Genomic DNA, 22,702 nt, shown 5'->3' with positions numbered 1-22,702 from the left:
ATTTTCTACTATAGCAAAACGGCTGTTATTATTTCCACTGCAGCTCTTTCCTAACATCTATTGCCATCACCACCGCTACAACAACTAATAGAATGACCATTACAACCACTACTACTACTATTATAAGTATCACAACTATTATTACATTTACAGCTACTATTGTTACCTCCACCACTACTGCAACTCCCTGTTTAGTTCTCTTCCCTGACTGGACTAAAGCAACACTTGCTAAAATGTAATTGCAGATGCAAAAGTTACATGAGAACATAATTTGTTCAAATCTGCCTTTTGCATAAATCTGAGGTGAGAAACAGGCCGTGCAGTTGTAGGATCAACCTTTATTTTAGTTGTACAACGTCTAGTTTGAATAGTCAGTCCAGCTGAACTAGAAAAAAATGTTCATTCTTACCTCTAGCAGTATCTAGCCATCTCACTGTGAACAGTTTCCAATGCAACTACTTTCTACCAAAGAAACAATCCCTGAGAACTGTGAAGAAAGGCTGTGAAGAAAATCATAATAACCATTACTGTATTGGGGTGGAGGCAGAAACAGAGATGGACATGTCAAAACCTGGGCAAATAAAATCATCAGTATGGCTAAATACCACTAGAGGAAAATGAGAAGCCAACTAATTCACACATTTGAGTTTTCCAGCACAAGAAGACACAAGTCAGGTATTCAGGTGAGGCACAAAAACATAAAACTTATAACATTTTGACTTTGGACTTGATTACAAGAAGAAAAATTTAATACAGCAGAGAATTTCACAGAAACGCCAGTTGTTACATTATCCAGAGCATTGCACACATCAATACCCCTTACCTAATTTGTTCACACAATATGCACCAATTTTCAGTTTCTTTTTACACATTATTCAAGGCATTATGAGAGTGGCAAGAGAAAGGAAAGCTGAGAAAAGCAAGCAAAGAGAGAAGATGATGTGTATCAAAGTTCACAAAGTATAAATAAACCCATGAGGACATGGTTCCTGTCCAGAGCAGTGTGTGTTGCTTTATTGAGCACTGTTCATTTTTCTTTGTGTCAGCTAATGTCCATGTTTTTGGCCACAGAGGAGAGTAGAGGAGCCTAGATACCTGGTAATGTCTGCAATAAGACCTTTTTACCACCTCTTACCTCTTCACCTATACTATATGGTACTTCTGTAGTCAAAGTGTGTGTGTGTGTGCGTGCGTGTGTGCACATGTGTGTGTTTGCGTCACAGCTCTCAGAAAGGACCCTGGGACCCTCCTCGACAGTGAGAGCTTTTAGCTCTTCTTCGCTAATGTCCTGAATAATGGCATCTTGATGGAGAGAGAGTAGATGAAAAAGAGGAGAAAGAGAGAAAGGGGGAGAAAAAGAGACAGAGAGAAAAAGAGGGGAGAGGGAGGGGGGAGAGATGGAGAAAAGACAGAAAGAGAAACCTCAGAATCCCTCTGTCTCTACCTCCAGACCTCCATCAGTAGCAGGCCTATCATTATTCCCTCTCTCTGCCTTTCTATTTTCATTATTCCCCTTTTGTCTCTTTTTTCAGCATGATGATCCGCAGAGATTTTACTTGCTCTTGCAAAAAGACACATCTCAGTGTGTGTGTGCACATGTCCATCCAAATGTAAGGAGTCCTTATGTGACATGCCAACCTTTTAGCAAAATGAACTTTTGATGACATTGAAGCATTATTAGGAAGAAATGGGAATATGATGTTTTTAGCAACATTAGCTGCAGCCACTACACAAGTCCTTCAAGATGTAACATCACTAATGGTGATGTTGGCTCCAACAAAAACTCCAACTCTAGTAAAGTCCTGTAAAAAAGTTTGACGTTTTCTGTTGATATGCAAAGGGAGATTTTTTCCCTCCACAGGTTTTAGATCTCAATATTTAATTTTGGCTCTCGTAATGTGTCTTCGGTATTATTTTAATTGTTATATTACATTTACCCTAACTTTTAATTAAATTTACTAAACTAAATTTACCCTTACATACCCTAACCCTGTGTTCCAAAAGAATCCTTAAGAGATGCAGAACTGATGTCATATGTGCGTGTCTTCTTCAGTCTATGGTTGAAACAGAAAAGTGGAACTGGAATAAAACTGTTTAAGACTTACAAGATAAAACTGGTTCCTGTTTTGTGCCACAAAAAAAGCTACTAATCTTCCCAGACTTTGTCTTGTGTGCAGTACTTGTCTCAAATGCCTGATTTAGTCACTCGTCGTGTTAAAATACTATATTGTGCACCTTTAAACTGCCTGAAAAAACATTCATTCACTTTCTACTGTTTCAAGTCTATTTTAAAAAGTGGTTTGGGGTGTGATTCCCACTGGTGCAACCCATGTTGCGACCGTAGTACTGTAAAAGTGTCAAACCAATGATGTGTAAACTATGAACTGAAAGACTTTTACTTGTAGTGCTGCTGAATAAATCAAAGATAGCTTCCAGTAGATAAAGTCCAGTATACAGTAAAACTTTTTTTTATTTGCATAATAAAAAAATATCACATTCAAAAGGAAAAATGTATTTGAGAATAATGCTCTCAATTTCAAAGTTACTTCGTGTTATTTTCATCCTTTTCCTTCCTTTTCTCTTGTGGGAAAACTGTCTCATCACTATGGATAAGAGTGTGATCTAAATGTGAAGTGTATTGTGCTGTTTGACCATGACTTGGGCATGTTTGGATTGTTAGTTTGGCTCTTTGGTTAAACCCTATAATATGAGCAGCGAGTGGTTGATTAAAAACCTCCCCGTTGGTATTTGGGTTGTAAGGTAACTCTGGGATGTTCAGCTGCACACTGTAGGGACGGTTCAGGCTGACTGGCCATGACCGGAACACACACAGAAACACACTAACAATCCCACACTTTCTCTTTCTCACACAGTTTCCACATTCTTATCTGTCTCTGTTTCACAAATGCAAGCACACTGGCTCTGTGTGTGTGTGTGTGTGTGTGTGTGTGTGTGTGTGTGCACATGCCTCTCTCCCATTCATTGAGTAACACACTGTCTCACACAGACACTAGTGGGGGTCATTGCCACATCAGGCAAGTAAACACAGGGAGGTCAATCAGTTAAACATTAATACAATTATTTTCTACTCATGACTGTGTAAACAACTACTACAAATATTTTCAATACCTGTCCATTATAGTTTCAAGTAAGTGAAATGAGAGTATTATCTACACTGTCTTTTCAGATTTTTTTCATCCTGTATTGGTCATTATGTGGCTTTTAAGTAGCAACACCTGTCTTGATAAAATGCTATCCTCTTTTTGTTTTAGTGTTTTAAATTTTGCAACTACCCTCCTACTCCTTTTTTTGTTTTTTTCTGTAAATTGCCATTATTTCCTTTTTCCATGCTGTCTTATTCCTACCATTTTCAGTAGCAAAACTGTCTCATAAGCAAAATACAACATTGTTCCCTCCTCTTTACAGAGATGAATCGATACTTCCCATATGCACTCACACATGCCCCCTCATATTTTGGCCTTACAGTCAGGAAACTGGGATTTTTTTCTCCAAATATATATTTTTCCATAAGCTCAGGAGCAATATAATTTCGCAGAAGTTTGACTGTTATTGTCTTCTTTTAACTTGTTCATTTTCTCCTCATCCAGCTGTGCACTCCGTTGCAGATGCACGCAGATATGTACGGAGTTACCAAACTACAAAATGGCATCACCCAGGGCGCCCTCGCTCAAATAGGGCACAGCTTTCACAGTGCGTTGTTAAGTGGAAAAAAAAGTTTGTGTGTTGCATTGTGGTGAAGTTAAGTTGCCATGTCTGTGCCAAATAATTGGAAGGATCATTAGAAAAACAGGGCCTGTCTGCCTCTGCATGCAAGGACAACCTGTGTAGCACGGAACACACATCTGTCTCCTCGGGGGAATTGTTTATTAGACATTTCTGGATTTTAATGTTTATCTTTTCTACAAATTAACCGCACGGTACAGCTGCAGAGCACTTGAAATTATAGTACAACTTCGTGTAAATGCCGATTATTCCCGTGCGTAATTAAGTTAAGAGGAGAGATGCTGGATAAGTGGCACTGTGATGCACAGCTCTGACACTGCTCGTTTGTTAGAGAGGGTCCGCTGATTTTTAATATTGAATAATAAATCCGTAACCATTTTGAATGACCTCGTTTCAATCAGGAACACAATGCTTCAAGAAAATGGTTTCACCTCAATAACTTTGAATTACAGATGCGCTTTTATTTTTTTTTATTTACACAGACACATACCTCTGCCCAAATCTACACTGCAGAAATCTACATATTCACTTGAATCAATGAGTCTCCAATCTATTTTTGCTTGAAACTGTTTTAAAAAATCATACCAAAAATATTGACATTATAAAGTTCCACTTTTCTCACAAATCTCCTTGTTTTTTTCCCTTCTGTAGTTCGTCAGGCTCCCTTCTGTCTCACACAAAAACAGTTCAATACGCACTGTTTAATTTCCCACCTGTTTTGAACAAAGAGACACAGAATGTGACACTCACTGCCTTGTCTGAACGGACATTTTTCCTCTGTGTATATATTATTCTTATTAACTTCCCCGAACAATCCTTTTCGCTTCATACATTTTTTCTGTCTGCGATTTTGATTTTACTCATCTGTTGAGGTCTGTGGATTTACACACGATGCGTCCTACAGGACGAGTCTGAAATAATTCAGTCTTTTTTCGACCTTCGCACTCATAATAGAAAGCGATGCATCAGAGTCAGTGAGCCTTACTGTAGGAACGTGGATGATAACTCGGCATAACAACACAACAAACGCACAACTCCAAACCTTGACAATTTTATTTAATTAGGCCTAACTGTAATTAAATTAACTGTATTTCATAGAAACGGTGACAAGAAAAGCTGAATTTTGAACAAAATTCGGTGCATTGCTGGATCTTTAAGCAGCTTGTCACTTAAAAGGCCTCAGCGTGTTTGGCTTTTAAAATTAGCTTTAACGTGGAAATACTGTTTGCATGTTCCTGTGATTGTGTTGTATTTACAGCTCTCTGTGTTTATAGAAGTACGGAAACTGTGGAAATTGAGAGACTCCTCCAGCTCGAAGCAAGCCTGCGCTCTGCTTAAGTGTCCATGAGCAAAACACTGACTCTCTGTCAGCTCCAGGGGTTGCCTGACCTCTGGTCTCTGGAGAAGACGGGAGTTTCCCATCAGAAGTATCATTTATTATATTATTTTCTGCGGTTTGGGCAACTTTCTTTGATTGACAAGGAGCTCCGCGCAGAGGCCATGGTTGTTTCCAATTACGCACAAGCAATTCCAGCTGCATAAAGGCACAAAGGTATTTGTTTTTTAGTTTCTGACTTACACAGGGTATCAGTGAAGCGGAATGAAAAGAAATAGATAAACTTGAAGCCTGTGTTTATTAAAAAAAAACGTAATCATTTTGTTGAGTGCATGTAGTACACGTGTACATAAACATGGTGTGGTAGCAGTAACATAGTAAAAGCATGCAAACAATTAAATCATAACTGACATTTTTAAGTTATTTTTATTGAAAGATACAAGTCGCGAAGTAAGTAAGCAAGTTAAATTTACTGCGTTGATCTGTTAAACTGATGATGTATTTGTATCACAAACTGGGGTATATGATTTCCCTTTGGTCATCAATTAAAAATAAAACAAATAAAACATGGGGAATAAATCATGCTTAAACACAGAAAATGGACAGCTGATGCCCTTGAAGTCCGGTTTAAGTTAAATTTGTTCTACAAAGATTTTTGTGCAGCCTCTCCGCAAATGAGAAAGGTTGGTGAACCTGACTTTCAGTTTACCCTCCGCATCATCTTCTGCTCCTCTCTCCTCCCTCTCCCTCTCAGCTCTGGCTGCGCGCTGTTTTCGGGGGGCTCCTTATAAATAAAATCCACCGTGCCCGGTTCCTCTTCCTTATTGGTCAGGTGGAGTCGTTACCTCACTCCGGGGCCAGTGACGCTGCGTCTTCACGTATCCTTCATGTGCGTCTCTTCTTGTTTCTTATTCTTGCAGTCGGTCAGAGGGAGAAAGCGGTATTCGAGTCGAGCCGAGAGTGCCGGACGGACCGGGTGCGCTCGATGCTAAACACTTCCCATCCCGGGAGGAGAGCGGCGCACAAGAGCAGTCTCTCTCTCTCTCTTTCTCGCTCAATCTCTCTCTCACACACACACACTTTCTCTAAGAGTCTCTCTCTCTCGCTCGCTCCCTCCCGCACACACACTCACGCCCGCGTGCACGCACGCTCTGCATACGTCTCCACTTTGCCGTAGTAAATTACGGCATTGATCTTAACGGCGAGTGCGGATCTGTCTCTTGTGTTCGCCCTTTCTTCGACGGACCGACTTGGAGAAAAGCTCGACAGAGAAGTAAGTATAAACACTTATTATTTATTACCATTATTATCATCATCATCACTCGTGGGCTTATATGTTGTTTGTGTGTATGAGTGTGTGTGATTTGTCCGACCGAATCGTGTTTGTTGTAACTTAACTTCCACTCGTCACGCATCACGGATCCAGATGGTTTAGTTGAATTTTGGACTATTTTCCTAAACTATTTCTGCTCATACTGACTTTATGCGCGTTAGTCTCAGACTGCTTGTGATTTTTTGCAGGCGAGGCCGCTCCAACTAAAATATCTGATTGAAGTCCGTTTTAAAATTAACAAGAGTTTTGCTCGCTGTCGTACTTTACTTCACTGCCAGTTTGCGGTTATTGCAGAGTTCAACTCGCGTGGATCTACGCACCTGCCGTGGCTTTTGGATTTCTTGGTCGTTTTTATCGGCTGATGACGGTCCGTTTCTCTGATTAAAGCAAATAAAAACTCTTACAGTGGACGACAGACAAAATCCTCCTGCTTTCACATCAAATAAATGTCTTTCAAGTCAATTTTATTGATCTGTTGTCAAGTAATTTAGCATTCAGCCTTGTTTCCAGAGAGGCTAGTGACACTTCAACATCGCTAAAACAAGAGCAAACTGCTTTGGAAACAAGTAGATCTATCTATTGCCATTGGTCCAGCTCTTCACTTCTTAGAGAAAACTTTATTATAAAAGAATAAACGGTATGTTAAGAGTGTTTGCAGCGTGTGCCAGTGGAGCTGCCGCTGTTGTATCATTGTCGTGGACTAAGTGTTTGGACTATGACAAACATCTCTCTATATTTGCCGTCCATAATGCCGTGCGTAAAAGTAACAGCTTGTGTTTTCTGTCAGACTCTGGACAGCGGTGCTCTCCGCTCACTGCGCACACAGTCAGCTACAGCGAGAAGTAATGATCCACTTCACACTTATATCAATAATGTTATTTGGTTCCTCTTAGAGATGCAGAAGGAAGTAGTGGGTGTGCATCTATTACTATTTCCAAACATAATTTTGACCTTATTTCCCTTGTTTGTAATTTTAAGCCAAATGTATTTATATGAGGCTGAAACATCAAGATAAAGTCTTCAAGTAACACTATGGTTAACGTGAGTTTTAGTGGCTTTACCCTCCACATCCCTGCCATCACACAAAGAGAAATAAATTTAGCCTTGAGCCACTACACTCTTACATACCTTTTAAATGGAAATTTGCCATTTACAGTTATTCACCAGTTACTTCCCATTTCAGTTCTCAATTGCAGAGCAAGTTATTCCTGCTCTTCAAATTCAGATTAAAAAGCAAGTTACTGTTTTGATACAGAAACCACACACACACACTCTCACATCTCCTTTCAGTGCTCCCCTTTCACAGACAGCTTTGAACAGTACTACGAAAGGTTTATCTATTTAAACACCTTGTACTGCTGCATGGTATTACAAGAGCTTTTTTTGTAAGATAATAGTAGTCAATGTTAATGAAAAGGCAATGATCATCATCCTCTGTTGCCTTGTGTTTTGCTCTTTTTACACTGATACGCTCTCAATTTGACCTCAAACACAAATTTCAAAATAACCAAGTTTTCCAGATCTTTGGACCCCCCTAATCTAAACTGTTTGTCTCTCACTCTCTCTACCTCCCCTCTGTGTGTGTTTGAAGAACCAATAATGCAAACAGAGAGCAATGTGTGTATGCATGTACTGTATGTGTGTGTGTGTGTGTGTGTGTGTGTGTGTGTGTGTGTGTGTGTGTGTGTATTTGGGTCCCTGCCGGGCACTGTGCTGTGTTTTTCTCAACACCTCTCATCTACAACACTGAAAATCGTCACATTCAAACTAACCCTTCTCCCCTGCTTGGAAAGTATTTCATTTGGTAATGGCCTTGCAGGAACACAACAGTGTCCGCTTTGTCGGCTGTTGTCGGCTATTGCAAAAGCATCTCATTTGTGTCCCTGATTCAGTCTGTATGTGTGTTTGAGCACATTCGCATTTTCTGTCGTTCTTTCAAATCTGACTGTCATGCTACAGTTAGTGTTTTACTGCATTCTAAACACTGGAATTAAAACTGCTCGACTCCCATGAGTCACAGGCAGAGCTCTACCAAACTGTTGTAGGAAGCAGCTCTTTAATTTGTGAAATATTTCCCTAGACTTGACCCTGAAATCACTTGCAAAACAGATGCAAACATGTAACATGGAAAACGCTGCCTGTATGTATGTGTATGAAGTGCAAGCAGATAGTAACTTCCACCATTCACCTGTTTTAAAATGGCCAAGGCTTATTTTTGGTGACACTTTTTGTAGATGTTTTTGAATTTTTTTGTCTTCGTCCATTTGATTTGAACCATAAATTAATGAAGAAAGCAATATTAAAAAGGTTTAAATCAGTTGTGCAGTAATTACATGCACAATAACATTTCCCACACCTAGCATAGTTTTAGGTGTTTCCAGATCATCAACAGAGAAACTTAACCTTTATGCAGTGCTTTCCCTCTCTTTCCTTCTCTACACGTCGTATAATAGATATATTCAGTCATGATAGAAAAATAAACATGGCTTTGAAAATGCAGTATGTTGAGAACACACCTCTAGTGGCAGCATTTATAAGAAATTAACTTTTCTTGTCAAAATAAAATACCCAAAGTTCAATACCATCAAATTTCAATGCTTTTCAAAATGTAAGACGAGTTTCTTTCACATGTGAAGAAGTAAAAAAGCAAACTAACACACACTCTTGAGAGTGGAGTCAAATCCCTCTGACAACAAGAGAGAGCCTGTCAATTCTTCACAGCTCCTCACAAGATGCAGAAATCAAGGTTACCCCTCAGGGGACGAGGAAGAAATGGGAATTTATTTTGGTTATTACAGACAGGTGTTACTTCTCTGTGGGAATATCTCCTTGAACTATTTTTGTGTGTTTTTCTCACAGTGGTTCCCTTGGCTTTTGGTCAAGAAATGCACTATGAGTAATCTTTTGAATTTGGCTCAGTGTGCGACCTATAAAAGTGGCTTCCCCATTAACTTCTGTCAGGCATGTTAGTTTGAGTTGTTTGACATTTTTGTGATGGTTGACAAGTGGTGATTTTTATATCTGTTAATTATTGTCTACTCTTTGATAGTTCAAAAGGTAAAACACAGACTAAAGAAAGTTTTCTACATTAGATTTTGATATTTCTTTTCTTAAGAAAAAAAGCACACTATGTGTAGTCATCTAATGTCTTTTAACTGTGAAGAATTTATTCTATGAAATAATTCTGACATTGTTTACTTAAAATCTGTTTACTTGGTCTTTAGTGTTTTGTGGATTTTAATAACATATTTAATTTTAGCGCTAGTATAGCTCCCGATTCAAAATATTTTTCTTTCTGTACAGACTAGCTATATGTTCAAAATTAAGTTAAGAGTCACTAAGTATAGCTACCAATTTCAATGATTGGGCTTATCTCTGACCAAAAAATGATCACTTTATGCACAATTTTGCTAAATGATAAAGATCTAATTTTAGGAATGAAAACTTTAATACTCAGTAGAGTTTAGCAAAATGCCACTTTAGAGGTGATATTAAAAGGTTGAAATCATAGCAATTTGTGTTTATTTGTGTTTGTCGTTGACCAGGTAACTCCTCTCATCCTGCGTGTCTGTGAGGACCCCTGGTCATGTCCGTTTAGCCCCCCTGCGTGATGCCTGATCATGACAGCACCACCCTCCTAACCAGACAGACCAAGCGCCGACGTGTCGACATTGGGGTGAAAAGGACTGTGTGTAGCGCGATATTCACCCGCGCCAGGGAGACCCTGCTCGACAGCATGAACCAATCGCACGGCATTGATCAGGACGGAGACTGCTCGTTGGTCAGTCATGGCCATGGGGGTACAGACGGAGAGAAGTCGAATGTTTTGAGGAAGTTGCTGAAGAGGGCCAACTCATACGAAGACACCATAATGCCTTTCCCTGGCGCTACTATCATCTCTCAGCTACTGAAAAATAACATGGGAAAGAATGGAGGGAGTGACTCTGGCTTCCAGGTATACACAAACATACACTTACAGGTAATGTTGAAATGTTAGGTCAATCAATCAATTAATTTAAATTTTGATAATTATTGGTTTTAGTCACCATTTAGTCGCCATTTTATTGAATCAACCCTGCATCTGCATTTTACCCTTCCAATCAACCAGACAAACTACTAAATAGTCTTCAATCCTCATCGATTGATCCGTTAAATCATAAATTCAGTCATCCTGTTCTCCATCACAGGGCAGTGGAGCTCTGTCCAGTGGAGGCTCAGAGATCCAGGCCGAGGATGCCTGCAGCAACTCCTCCCGTGACCGGGACAGCCCCTCTGATTGCCTCTCTCCTGGGCCTCCTCTTCCCCCTCCACCTTCCTCATCTTCTTTCGGGCGGCCACCACCTCCTTCGAGCCATAACTCCCATGCTCCCTCTCAGCCCCTCTCCCTCTCCTCCTTCGACTTGGACAGGCTGTCGGACGAGCACCTTCGTGCCAAGCGTGCCCGTGTGGAAAACATCATCCGCGGCATGAGTCACTCGCCACTGGTCCGGCCCAACGGCGGTGACCACAACCAAGAAAGCAACCGCGAGAACGAGAACAGCAGCAACAACAGCAACAGCAGTAATGACCACAGAGGAGACGGCAGCAGCCACAACATCAGCAGTCATGACCACAGGCGGAGTGAAGGCCCTTCTTCTCTCCTGAGCTCTCCAGGTTCGCGGGGCGGTGTGGTTGGCGTTGGTGAGGTTTACAGGGAGAATAAGAGAAAGCAGCGCCTGCCACAGCAGCAACATAGCTTCACCCAGCTGGTGTGTTCCAGGCAGGAACAAAGACAGGAAGAGAGACGGCAGCTCAAACTGCAACTGGAGGACATGCAGGTTGGTAGCAGATGACATTAAGAGCAGACCTTTCATGTGGACATTTGCAGCTAAAATGCACCACAAACAACCTCTTATATATAATTATAAAGTCTCAAGTTCTGAACTTTCAAGAGTTTCGAGAGTTTATTTAGCAACATAAAGCACTAGAAAAACATGAAGAATCCTGGATTTCAGGGTCTAAAAGAAGGCCAACTTTTCAAGTGGATGTACATGCTATCCTATTCCTTGAATCTGTACCTAGAGAGAAGCAAGAGCTGTTATAGAAAACCATTGAGCTTGGTGTTTTCAGTGGTGTAGATGCACATGCAAAAGAGTACAGTAAAACAAAAACAGTGGCTGTCCACCTAGTGGGTTACATATAATCTGAGGCATATTGTACTATTTTCTCCTTTAGTATATTTATGGTAACAGGTGACCTTCAGGTTCAGAAAACGTCTTCTTTAACATTCTCTATCCTCTGTTGCTCAGAAACAGCTGCGTCAACTTCAGGAAAAGTTCTACCAGATCTACGACTCAGAGACAGAGGAAGAGGAAGAGAACGGCGAGAGCGGAGAGGCTGACCGAGGTAGAGAAAGAGAGGAGGACGGCAACTTGTCAGAGGACAGTATCCGTTCTGATGGCCTGGAAGAGAGGCATAGAGACAGAGGGCGGCATAGCCATGACGACCTGTCTGAGCTGGACCCAGGCCTGTTTCTGGACCGGGCCCGAGCCCTCCTCCGAGAACAGGCCCTGATAGATGGAGAAATGGAGGAGGATGTGGACGGCAGGGAGGAGGAGGAGAGAAATGGAGAAAGGGTGATAAAGAGGAGAGGAGGAGCAGCAGGAGGAGGGGTAGGAGGAGGAAGGCAGTTAGCAGAGACGCTGAAGCAGGAGCTGAACTGTGCCGTGTCGCAGGTCGTCGATACTGTCGTCAAGGGCTTCTCCTCGCCCAAGCAGGCTGTCAGTCATCATCATAGCTGCCACAGCAGCACACCAGCTGCACCCTCATCTTCCTCCAACTCTTCCTCGTCCTGTCCTCCACCTTTCGGCCCCCTCCCCTCCCTCACCCCGGACTCACGCTTTGGTGGGGGCGCTTTGGCAATCAGCCTGAATGGCGACGGCAGTCCCACATCTAACTACCACTCCTCCAACCAGAGGCTGCACTGCTTTGGCGATGTAATCGTCCCGAGCCCGCTGGATTCCTTTGCTGGTTTGAGTGGCAGACTGAGCGGTGTGCCAACACCCAACGACCAAACAGAGGCACTACCGCTGGTGGTGCGCAAGAGCAGCGGAGGAGGTGGAGGAGAGAACACCAACCTCTCTTCCTCTCTTCCTCCTCCTCCTCCTCCTCACCATCCCTCCCTCCACCCTTCTCCCCTCACAGCCTCACTCGGGTTTAGCCCTCCATCGTTTCGCCACCCGTTTCCTCTTCCTCTTATGGGTTACCCCTTTCAGAACCCCCTGGGGTCACACGGAGTTGGAGCCGGCTACCCTCCAGGGCCCAAGGACCATCATCGGTCCTCCCCCAATTCCATGGACATGACCCGGGAAACTGTCAGCCTCAGAACCAAAATGGCATCCCTTGGAGGGGGCCATCTCAGTCACCACCACCACCACAGGCAGAGCTCACCGAGCCAACATGGGCCAGAGGGTCTGTCCCTGTCCCTCATCAAGTCTGAGTGTGGGGACCTGCAAGACATGTCTGACATATCTCCCTACTCGGGCAGCACCGTATCCTTGCTACTGTAAAGTTTTGTACCTGTGTGTGTGAGTGAGTGTGTGTGTTTTCTTGCATGTGCAAGTGCTTTAAACCTTCAGAATGAAGGTTATCCTCACCATATCAAGTTTTTAGACCTGGTTTTGAATATCCAGTGCATTAAAACTGACAAGATAGATGACAGCATACTCAAAGCTGTTATGCACACTAAATCCACAAAAAATGTTTGAGTGTGCAGTTGATGGACACTATGGTCCCACACTGCAGTGCACAAAGGAAATGGAGGCCGATCAAAGGTGGAAAAACTAAAACAAATTGGGGAGATGGTGAGAAGGCTCCAAGAAAATATAGAAAATATAAAAGTATTTAAATCTCTCCTCAGTTGGTAGTTTGACTGACATATGTCAATGCACATCTTGCATTATTTGCTGTAAATACAAAAGGCTAAAAGTACATTAATTTAATTAATACATACTGCAAGGAAAATATACTTAAGATTAGAAGATAATACATGCTATGAGAGCTGGACATTATGACTTAAAATATCTGCTCTACAAGAGTCACATTTTTAACGTCAAACACACTGAGACCACTTAGAGGCAGCCACAGCAGCAGGCAGTAGTCAAAGAAAGTCTTTAATATCAATTAATCTGCATTAATTGGTTCCTGCTCTAACCCTCTTGTTTCCTCTCTGAGTGGGGAAGATGAAACAGGGCGCGATGGGTCTTGCAAGAGGGGGAAGATTAAACAGGTCGCACGCTGCTCTCTCAAGCTCTTTTAAGTCTGTGCAGCAGGTTGTGGTGTTTAAAGGTGCTGAGAAAGGCTAGTGAACTCCCTCTTCAACACACACACACACACTCTCCCACTGTCTGAGACACTCTTGTGTGGTTAGGTTCTCTTTCATCACAAAGACTTTGTACATAAACGCTCAAAGCAAATCATATTTTACTGTGTCTGTGTGCATGTGTGTGTGCATGTTTATGTGTGTGTGTGTGGGGGGGGTAAGACCTTGTACATAGGAGCTCAAAGCTAATCATATTTCAAAGAGCACGGGAGAGGAACAGGTGAATGCTTGGCCTTATTGATAGAAGCTTTCTCAGTATGTGTGTTTTGGGGGTTCTTTGTGTGTGTGTGTGGGCACACGAGGAGAAGTGTAATATTTAAAATGTACACAATGGTCTCCTCTGTACAGTTTTTAGCTAGTTGACTCCCTCCCTCTCGTTGTCGACCGCCATCGTACTCACTTTCATTTCTTGGCCTCGCTCTCAGTTGCTCAGCAGCTGTGTGTGTTTTGCTTCTTTTCACAGTGCACACACACATACTCCCTTTTCATGCCGTGTACATGTGGACAGGTGTTTGCAGGTAGTTGTTTATCTTTTCGTTCCTAACCTTTCATATGAAGAGGGCATCTCCCGGCCACTACGCATTCACACACACTGAGTCACACATGCACGCTTGAAGAACAAAGTGAAAAGAAAAATAAGACTTTGAACCTGACAAATAGAAACTCCTTGCAGCTGTGATGAGGATGTGATCACAGTGTCGTCTTCAAAGCCAATTTACATGTTGCTTTAATTAAAATAGAAATATTTGACACGTCTCTTGATCCTGTTGAGCCGTTTCATTCCAAAATGCTTTTCCATTCATTTGGAAGAGAAAAAAAGTCTTTGAAATTAGACATTAGTATTTCAAAGATATTGACCACCCTTCAACCCTGCCTTTTTATTTTGTAAGTTAAAAAAATCTAAAATTGTTTTGTGTTTTTTTTACAAGACATTTAATTTTAATAACAGCAGTCCTGCAAAATGAGTTAACTGACTTTTAGAAGAAATTTAACTTTTTCCACTATGTTATTTTATTCATTAATATTATGATAACAACTTCTGAACAAATTATAATGATACTGCTAGTCCTGAAATTATGTCGACTTATCGTTGTAGTGGATGGACAGAAATTAATTGACAACAATTTTGATAATCACTTGAGTTATTCAAGTAATTCTTTAAGCAATATGCATCTCCAATTTGAGGATTGCTTTTGTCCATTTTCTATCATTGTAAATGGAATATTTTTGGCTTTTTGACTGTTGGTCTAAGAAAACTAAAAAGTGGTCAATTTGGGCTCTGGGAGATTGTGACAGGTTATTATTTGACCATTTTCTGACATTTTATAGACCAAATGATTACTCAGTTAAATGAAAAGATCATCGACAGACTGTTAGTCGCACCCCTGAATGTTATCTTATTCAAGTGCATTTGTATGACGTGCACATGTTTATGTGAGTGTTACCATCCAGTTACAGTAACTGAACCATCCATAGATCTGCAAATGATATCTTCAATTATATGGAAGCTTACAGACATGTTTTACAATAATTTACAATTAACGAATGTTTTACTACCAACTGAACCTACATTTATTGTGTAAATGTGCTAAAACAAACAGGATCCATTCAGACACACCAGCCACACATACTAATACATTTACCACATTTTTTGTATGATATATTGTGCATGATATTGTACAATCCAAAGACTAAAGCCTTGTTGGCATCAACAATGTCTTAGTGTAACTTGTCTTCACTGTCACTCTGTTTTTATGCTTGTTTTCTCTCTCTCTCGGCCTCTAGTTTTGATTTGCATGGTAGGGATAACATGGTGATGGCACTGTCAGTGGATTTAATGCTTCAAGAAAGCCTGGCAGTTAAAGTGTTTTGCATTGATCATAGTTCACCTAAAAGATGCTCCAACACACACACACAAAAACAGTCACACATACTCTCTCTCAGGTCTGTGTATCTTTAATCCTTTGTACAGAGCTGAGCAGATGTCCCCATTCATTTATGAATGTACCCCCAATCCAACCCCCCCATTTACACACAAACACACACACCTGGCAGCAAGGTCAAGTTACAGCTGATACAGTGAGTCCTGCACAAAACACACACACACACACACTCACAGATGTGCATCAGGATGAACACCCACACACACCAATAGGAAAGGAGGAGGAAGAGGAGTGGAAGAAAAAGAACATCATCCTCTGCATTGTTTATTCACTGACTCGCTTTAGCTACTATTACACACACACAAACAGACACACACATCATTTGCTTTTTTTCATTATGATATTGCTTTACACTGTTTACTCTGTCTCATGTTTGTGTGGTTTAGTGTGTAATTGTTTGTGTTCATGTGCTTTAGTTTGTGCGTGCGTGTGCGTGTGCGTGCGTGCGTGCGTGCATGTGTGCGTCCATAAAAAACAAGGTAGGCTGCAAAAACTGAACACAATGTATTATCTACCCTAAACACACACAGATAGTGACAGGTTGGTATGAATGTTAACTAGGTGATGGTGTTATTGTCCAGTGACCTGACGTATCTGCTGCTAAATGAATGATGGATGACAATATGACTCACCTCTCGCTTCAGTTATTGAGCCAAAGTGAACAGTTGTGTTGTGCTATCATGATCATTTGTAACATGTAGTCAGTTAATTTCTTTCAAAGTTTCCTTTTTGTCAGCACATTTATATTTTAGGAAAACAGTGAAAAAACAGTAAACCCTGAAAAAACAGTAAACACTAATGTCACGACTGGTAATTGTTCATTAAAACCCATTAAGCTGACTTGAACTAAATTCAACCTATATTTTGTTATATTTTGATGACAGCGGTCACTGGCAATCCACACGCTAGTCCCACCAGCTAACAGGCACAGTTGCACTTTCTGGCTGTTACAGAACAGCTCCTGAATATATTTGTTTCTGGGTAGATATTTAATTTGAACTTAGAATAAAACAATTATAATGAAGAAAAGTGCTGAATCCTCTCCTGAACCTGATCCTTTCTCTCTGTTTTTTCCCGATTACTCTCACCCTCTTTCCCCGTTCCTCTTTCCAGCCATATAGAGCCCCTGGGGTTTCTGTATGTGTATGTGTGTGTGCTAATTGACCTTGCAGGGGGTTCCATTGATTGCCTCATCTTCTCTGATAGATTATAGGGCTGTTAATGTGGTGGAGAAATGGCAGCGTGGTGGGGCACAGCTGTTGTCACACACACACACACACACACACACACTCTGTGCCCCTGCAACCAGGGCCTCTACAATTATTATTTTCCTTGTTGGGACAGTGGGATAGACACAGGGGCTGCACAGTCGGCGAGATGCGGGAATGAATGTGGGATTTGATCCAAAGCCAAGGGGTGTTCATATTTGCTTTCGCTTCGGGTGTAAAATGCCACGTCTAACAAAGAACTGGTTTTCTCTAATTGTATCTCTAAATTTTTTGTGGTTGTGTTAAACGGTGGCGCTGTCGCCCTCCTGACTTTTACTTGGGTGGTCACTCCTCACTCTGACATGCTGCCAATGTGCTCAGAAATTTGCTATTTTTTAAAAGACAAATATCCCTCCATCTCTGGCACTAATCACCCCTGGTTACAGAAATGTTCACTTTCATATTTGCACTGGCTACTGTGGATTGCTTTTTAAAAATAATTAATGAATAATCAAGGGAAGGGAGCATAGTTTTTTGTAGTTCTCCCTCCCTCCATCCATCCATCCATCCACCCATCCACCCATCCACCCATGTTGTATACCTGCTTATTCTTTCCAGGTTTAAGGGCATGGATGTAAGAGAACTAGATACCGTTTTCCAAAATGTTTTTCACGCCCAAGATCACCTCAAAGCTCAGCACTGTGCCTGGGGGCCTTGGTTGAGGGTGGCTGAAGCCTATCCCATCATGCATTTGGTGAGAGGCAGGGTTCACCCTGGACAGGTAGCTGATCTATCATTGAGTTATACTGTGCTGCCCAGCAACATTTCCACCACCCAATATTTGTTTGTGGCTCCAACCAATGGGTGCAGTGTCTGATAGAGCACCACATTTTCTTTTTCAAAATTTTGTTCTAACCCTAATCATACTCCATATAAACTGAAATAGCAGCACTACAATCTCTATACTATACCCTCAAATCACTTGACACTTTAGCAGAGCACCAAATTCACTCGGAGGAACACACCTGTCTTGTATTGGACCTAACGGTACTTCCATTTAGTTCCCTTAGCATTTTGCTAACAAGTGGAACCCATGCAACAATTCTGTCTCAACTCAAATGGATGTTGTCTGATTCCTGCTAACAACAGAGGGGCGTATTTAGGTTGTAGGATGACAACTTGAGGTGTGCGCACCATTCTTTGCAGCGTGTAATAATTGTGATTGTTGCTGTGGTACAGCCAACACAAAATAATCTCACTCTAAAATCTCACTTAAACCAAAGGTACAAATGAAGCTGATAATAATGTGCAATGACTGCAGAACATTTTGAGATGATTTACTTGGACTTGAAGTCCTACTAAAACTTCCCTCTGCTGTGTTCCTCAAAAGCTCTTAGTGAAACAACTGCTTGGTGGCTCCTTAACATGTTATTATTCAGATTCAGGAGGGCTTGTCTCCCAACCACCTGAAGAAGGCCAAGCTGATGTTCTTCTACACTCGCTACCCTTCCTCCAACATGCTCAAAATGTTCTTCTCTGATGTCAAGGTAAGACTTTGCCCTGTCTTTTTTCTTTCTAGTGTTTCTCTTTTATGAACCTGTAATCACTGTTCTGTTTTTACTTTACTGATCATTTTGTTTTTGCCCTGAATACAGTGTATTTATTTCTATAGAGATTGTAGGAGATAATAAGTTTTTAGCAAGGGTTTAAAACAATTAAATACACATCTTAAACATGATGTACTCTGTGCTGGCTCACACACTCACACAGAGAACTAAAAAGCAGCAAATGAATTAACACAAAATTCTTTAGGGTGCAAAAAAAAAGTCATCTTTGTCTGCTCTGATTTTTATCCACTTTGTTTTTTTACTTGATAAGGTAAAGCTACACTGTTGTTTACTGGACACACTTAAAATTTTGCTGAAGTTGCTCTTGAATATTAAAAACTAGATCTATAAAAGTTCAGGTTTGCATTGTGATTACAAGTGAGCCATGTTGAGATAAAATCCACAATGTGTATGTTTACAATTGTAAGGAGATAGGAGAGAGAGCAGGAAAAAGTGACTCATACCCTGACTTAAATAGACACGTGAGACGAGAAGCGTTGCAGTCACTGTCAGGCCAAGCGTGGACATAAAACGATGGGAATTCAATGGCATCCTTAGAATCACATCTCAAAAATCACATCACTGTATTTTACAGTGACAGATGGGGCAGATGAGCTGTTGTAAACAGGTGTGCGTCTTTGTGTGAAGCATTTGGTTTTTAGATTTGGTTACAGTTGGGTTTTTATATGTGTGTGTGTCAGACCCAAGAGCACAGATGGGTGCTCCAGTCTGTCACATCTTTGTAGCATAATTAGAGTTTCTGGCCTTAATCGGCCTGGGGGGGGTTAACGCCCACTTTCCCTCTCACACACATACTGTAAACCCCCCCCCCACACACACACACACACACACTCACACACACCCCGACCCAACCTCTATCTCCCTTTCACTTAAAACACACACACCACAACGCTTTCACTCTCACAAACATAAAATGAGAAGTTGAACTTTTCTTTCAACACCGAAACAAGACAAATAATCATGGTATAAGTGTTAATTTGACAGGTGACAGGATGCACAGGTAGAAAGAAAGAAACAAAGAATAAAAAAAGTAGTAAGAAAAATGAACAGAGTGAGTGGCAAGACAAGGAAAATGAATTAGAAGGGAAAAGGAGATGATGGAAAGTGTGTGTGCGTGTTGGGGGGGTTTTGTGAAAATGACAGAGGGAGTGAGGGGAGGAGAGGACAAACAAATCAAAGGGATGACAGCAGAACAACAGCTTTAAAACAAAGACGCTGATTGTTTTGTGTTTACAGGCTGCTACGTGTTTTGCAAAGGAGCATACGGCTCCTCTACGGATTCAGGACGCTGTATTCAAATGAGCAGCCCCACACACACACACACACACACACACACACCAGCTGCCCTTTGGCTCGTATCTGTGGTGACCACTTCCTCGTGGCAGTGCCACATCCTCATCAGCTGCCATGGCAACAAGGGTCGCTGGGACACCAGGTTGCTAGGCAAACACAAGGTTGCTAAGCCTACCTGCTCCCAGTATGTGTGAATGAGAGTCTGATTTGTCATTAACTGGGAGTCCATTAAGTGATAAAAACGGGTATCATAGTATTATACCTCTGTTTAGTGTTATTGATATAATAAACGCGGAAAATGCTCAATGTTGTCAACTAATTATCACAAATCTGACAAACCAACATGCTTTAAAACTATTTAATCTCTCCAAAACGTCTAATTTTGTTACCTGAAATTATAAGAGAGAATGCTGGAAATGCTGACACTGATAATCCTAAAAATGTCAACTGTTGTATTGAAATAAAACAAAAATAAGTCAAATCTGAAATACTTTAAAGCTCTCCAAGAATTGCTTTATTGCATTAAACACTGCATCATCTTCAGGCTAAATACACTATGCAAAAAAGCTAACAGGTTGCACAGTGACAGTCACAGCTGAAGTTCTTCATCCTTGAAGAGCTTCAAGCTTTAAATTGTATTTGACTTTTTTCCATGTCACACCTACACCATTTCGAAAGCAATTAATGTGTTGGAATGACTGAATTAAGTGGTTGTACACTGTATATGCTGGCAGTCCTTTCAAATGTGCAAGCTTCAGTTTTTCTGAAAGTCAATGGGCAGAAGAGAGTGTAAATGATTAAATACCTCCTAACTTCTGAATATCAAGATTAATATGATGAGCTACGTGAGCTAATATGAGATGTAACATGATCGTACATCACCAAACTCCCTTCATTTTAAAGAGTCTTGTCAACCTTCAGTGTTTTTTTTTTTTTTTGGGGGGGGGGTCATTTAAAACTGTTATGTGCTGACATTGATCATTTTCCATAATCAGTTTACTTATCATGTCTAAGTCATACTTTCAATTATCTCAGTAAATATACTTAATGTTTATGTGGCCAAATAAACTGTGGCTTTGGGGTTTAATTTGGAAAAAGAATAAATTAGGACTAAAGAGTTAATACACAGGCTCAGTGTATGAGTTTATCTCTTGGAGATTGATATTGGCTTTTAAAATTAATCTAGTCTCCAATCTGTGGGTTTATCTCCAAACTGATATTCAATTAATCTCTTCATCTCAACAAACATGGATTTAGATTAGGAGATATTTGCAGTGCTTTGGCCTGCCACTTTGTTCGGCAGATGGACAGAATTACAGGCTCGATCTGTAGCTGAAGTCAGAACCATAAACAGTGGGATTTATCAGAATAAAAACATTTTTCTATTGGAATTTATTGTCTGAGCTTTAAGGACTGACAGCATACTGTGTGACAGCTAATAAATAAAATATTTTATTTTGTAGACAAGACCAGAAAACCAGATATATTGTTTCAATTAGTTTTGCACCTTTTAGTCAAATTTACAATGGCAATGCATCTTTAATGTTATAATCCTTAAGATTTCAGTCGTGGCTGATGGCAAAAACTAGGTCTGCATTAGCGGTAACTTAATACAGCTCTGATATGGAGTTGAGAGAGTGAACAGAAAACAGTGAGGCTGATATCAATTAGATGAAATTAAACACAGTAATGCAGAATTACATGCATGTACAATTTCCTGTGAATCCCTCATGCGTAAGTAGTCAATTTGAATCCAACTTGGGAATGGCAGACTCCACCACTAACAATGACAACTACAAAATAGAGAGTTTACTTAATGTCTACACTTTGAATGGCTATTGCTGACAAACAGAATCAAGAACTGGATTTGATTTCATGAAAATCTTAAGGATTATAACTAAATATATTAATCTGTCTCTCAGTACGTTATACCTTTCCTACTGTATATGTGGCATTCTGCCCCAAGCCCACTGGTTCCTACTGAAGATGTAAATCTTACAAAATGGGTCACAAATGTAAAGTTTAGTTTTTTTAAGGGCTAACTAATACCCTAATACAGGAGGACACTGTAGTTTTCAGAAAACGTTACTCAAACAGGAACATTTTTAGGGGGGACTATTTTCAGATGCGGAAGAATACACATTGGTGCTTTAGTGAGCATTTATAGCAGCAGGATGGACTCAAAAATTACAGCGTGTATGTTCATGGTAATTAAAGGAACATCACCCAGTGCAACAGTGTGACTCACTGATTTCTTTTTAATAGTTTTTGGGCAACAATAGAGGAATAAAATATATCAGCCTTTGGACAATGCATGTTAGTAGGAGCAATTCAGTTTTGAGTTTTGTTCTTTTCATGGGATTTGTTGACAATAAGAAGAATATATCTACAGTCTTATCCTTTAAGGAAATTATGGTTTCTTTATGCAAATAATGGTTTATAGTCAAATTTAGTTTCATTTGAGTCGTAATCCCACTTAATCCAGCATATCTATCTGTGGGAGGAACTCTGCAGACATTATTTCGCTTAATAAAAAAATGAATCATGGATAATCCTATTTGTGATGAGCAAGGCTGTTCTTTTCAAGGCTTCGGTAGTCTGTGTTTGCGTGTGTTTGTGTGTGTGTGTGTGTGTGTGTGTGTGTTTGTGTGTGTGTGTGTGTGTGTGTGTGGAGGACTGAGTGAGTGAGAGCACCCTGTTGCTGTCTGTCTGTGTATGTGTGTGTCCTGTTTCATTGTCCCATTGCATTCATTACCCTCATCATTACCATATTTCCAAAATCCGGGTCAATGTCTCTTTCTCTCTTTCTTTCTCTCACCCTCTCTTACTCCTACTCCTCCCCCCTCCACCCCCATCC

General features: G+C 40.8%; 2 protein-coding genes across 3 annotated transcripts in view; one reads left to right on the top strand and one right to left on the bottom strand.

Moving 5' to 3' along the window:
* ccdc28a (coiled-coil domain containing 28A) overlaps positions 1–22,702 on the bottom strand; it is a 214,863-nt gene that overhangs the window by 117,129 nt on the left and 75,032 nt on the right. The gene's annotated exons all lie outside the window — the stretch shown is intronic.
* LOC122872386 (prospero homeobox protein 1-like) overlaps positions 5,360–22,702 on the top strand; it is a 40,845-nt gene continuing 23,502 nt past the window's right edge. Inside the window, exons 1-5 of one of the 2 annotated variants that reach the window (XM_044188569.1) lie at positions 5,360–6,353; positions 9,959–10,392; positions 10,601–11,230; positions 11,702–12,943; positions 18,364–18,471. In XM_044188569.1, the coding sequence (XP_044044504.1) occupies positions 10,024–10,392; positions 10,601–11,230; positions 11,702–12,943; positions 18,364–18,471 (2,349 nt within the window). In that variant the 5' untranslated portion in view covers positions 5,360–6,353; positions 9,959–10,023. The remainder of the gene's footprint in view (positions 6,354–9,958; positions 10,393–10,600; positions 11,231–11,701; positions 12,944–18,363; positions 18,472–22,702) is intronic. The other variant, XM_044188570.1, reaches the window with a different exon arrangement.

This window comes from Siniperca chuatsi, linkage group LG24, assembly GCF_020085105.1.
Source record: "Siniperca chuatsi isolate FFG_IHB_CAS linkage group LG24, ASM2008510v1, whole genome shotgun sequence".
In the NCBI taxonomy this organism is placed as follows: domain Eukaryota; kingdom Metazoa; phylum Chordata; class Actinopteri; order Centrarchiformes; family Sinipercidae; genus Siniperca; species Siniperca chuatsi.
The sequence above is the reverse complement of the archived record's forward strand: the minus strand, read 5'-3'. Positions and strand labels throughout refer to the sequence as shown.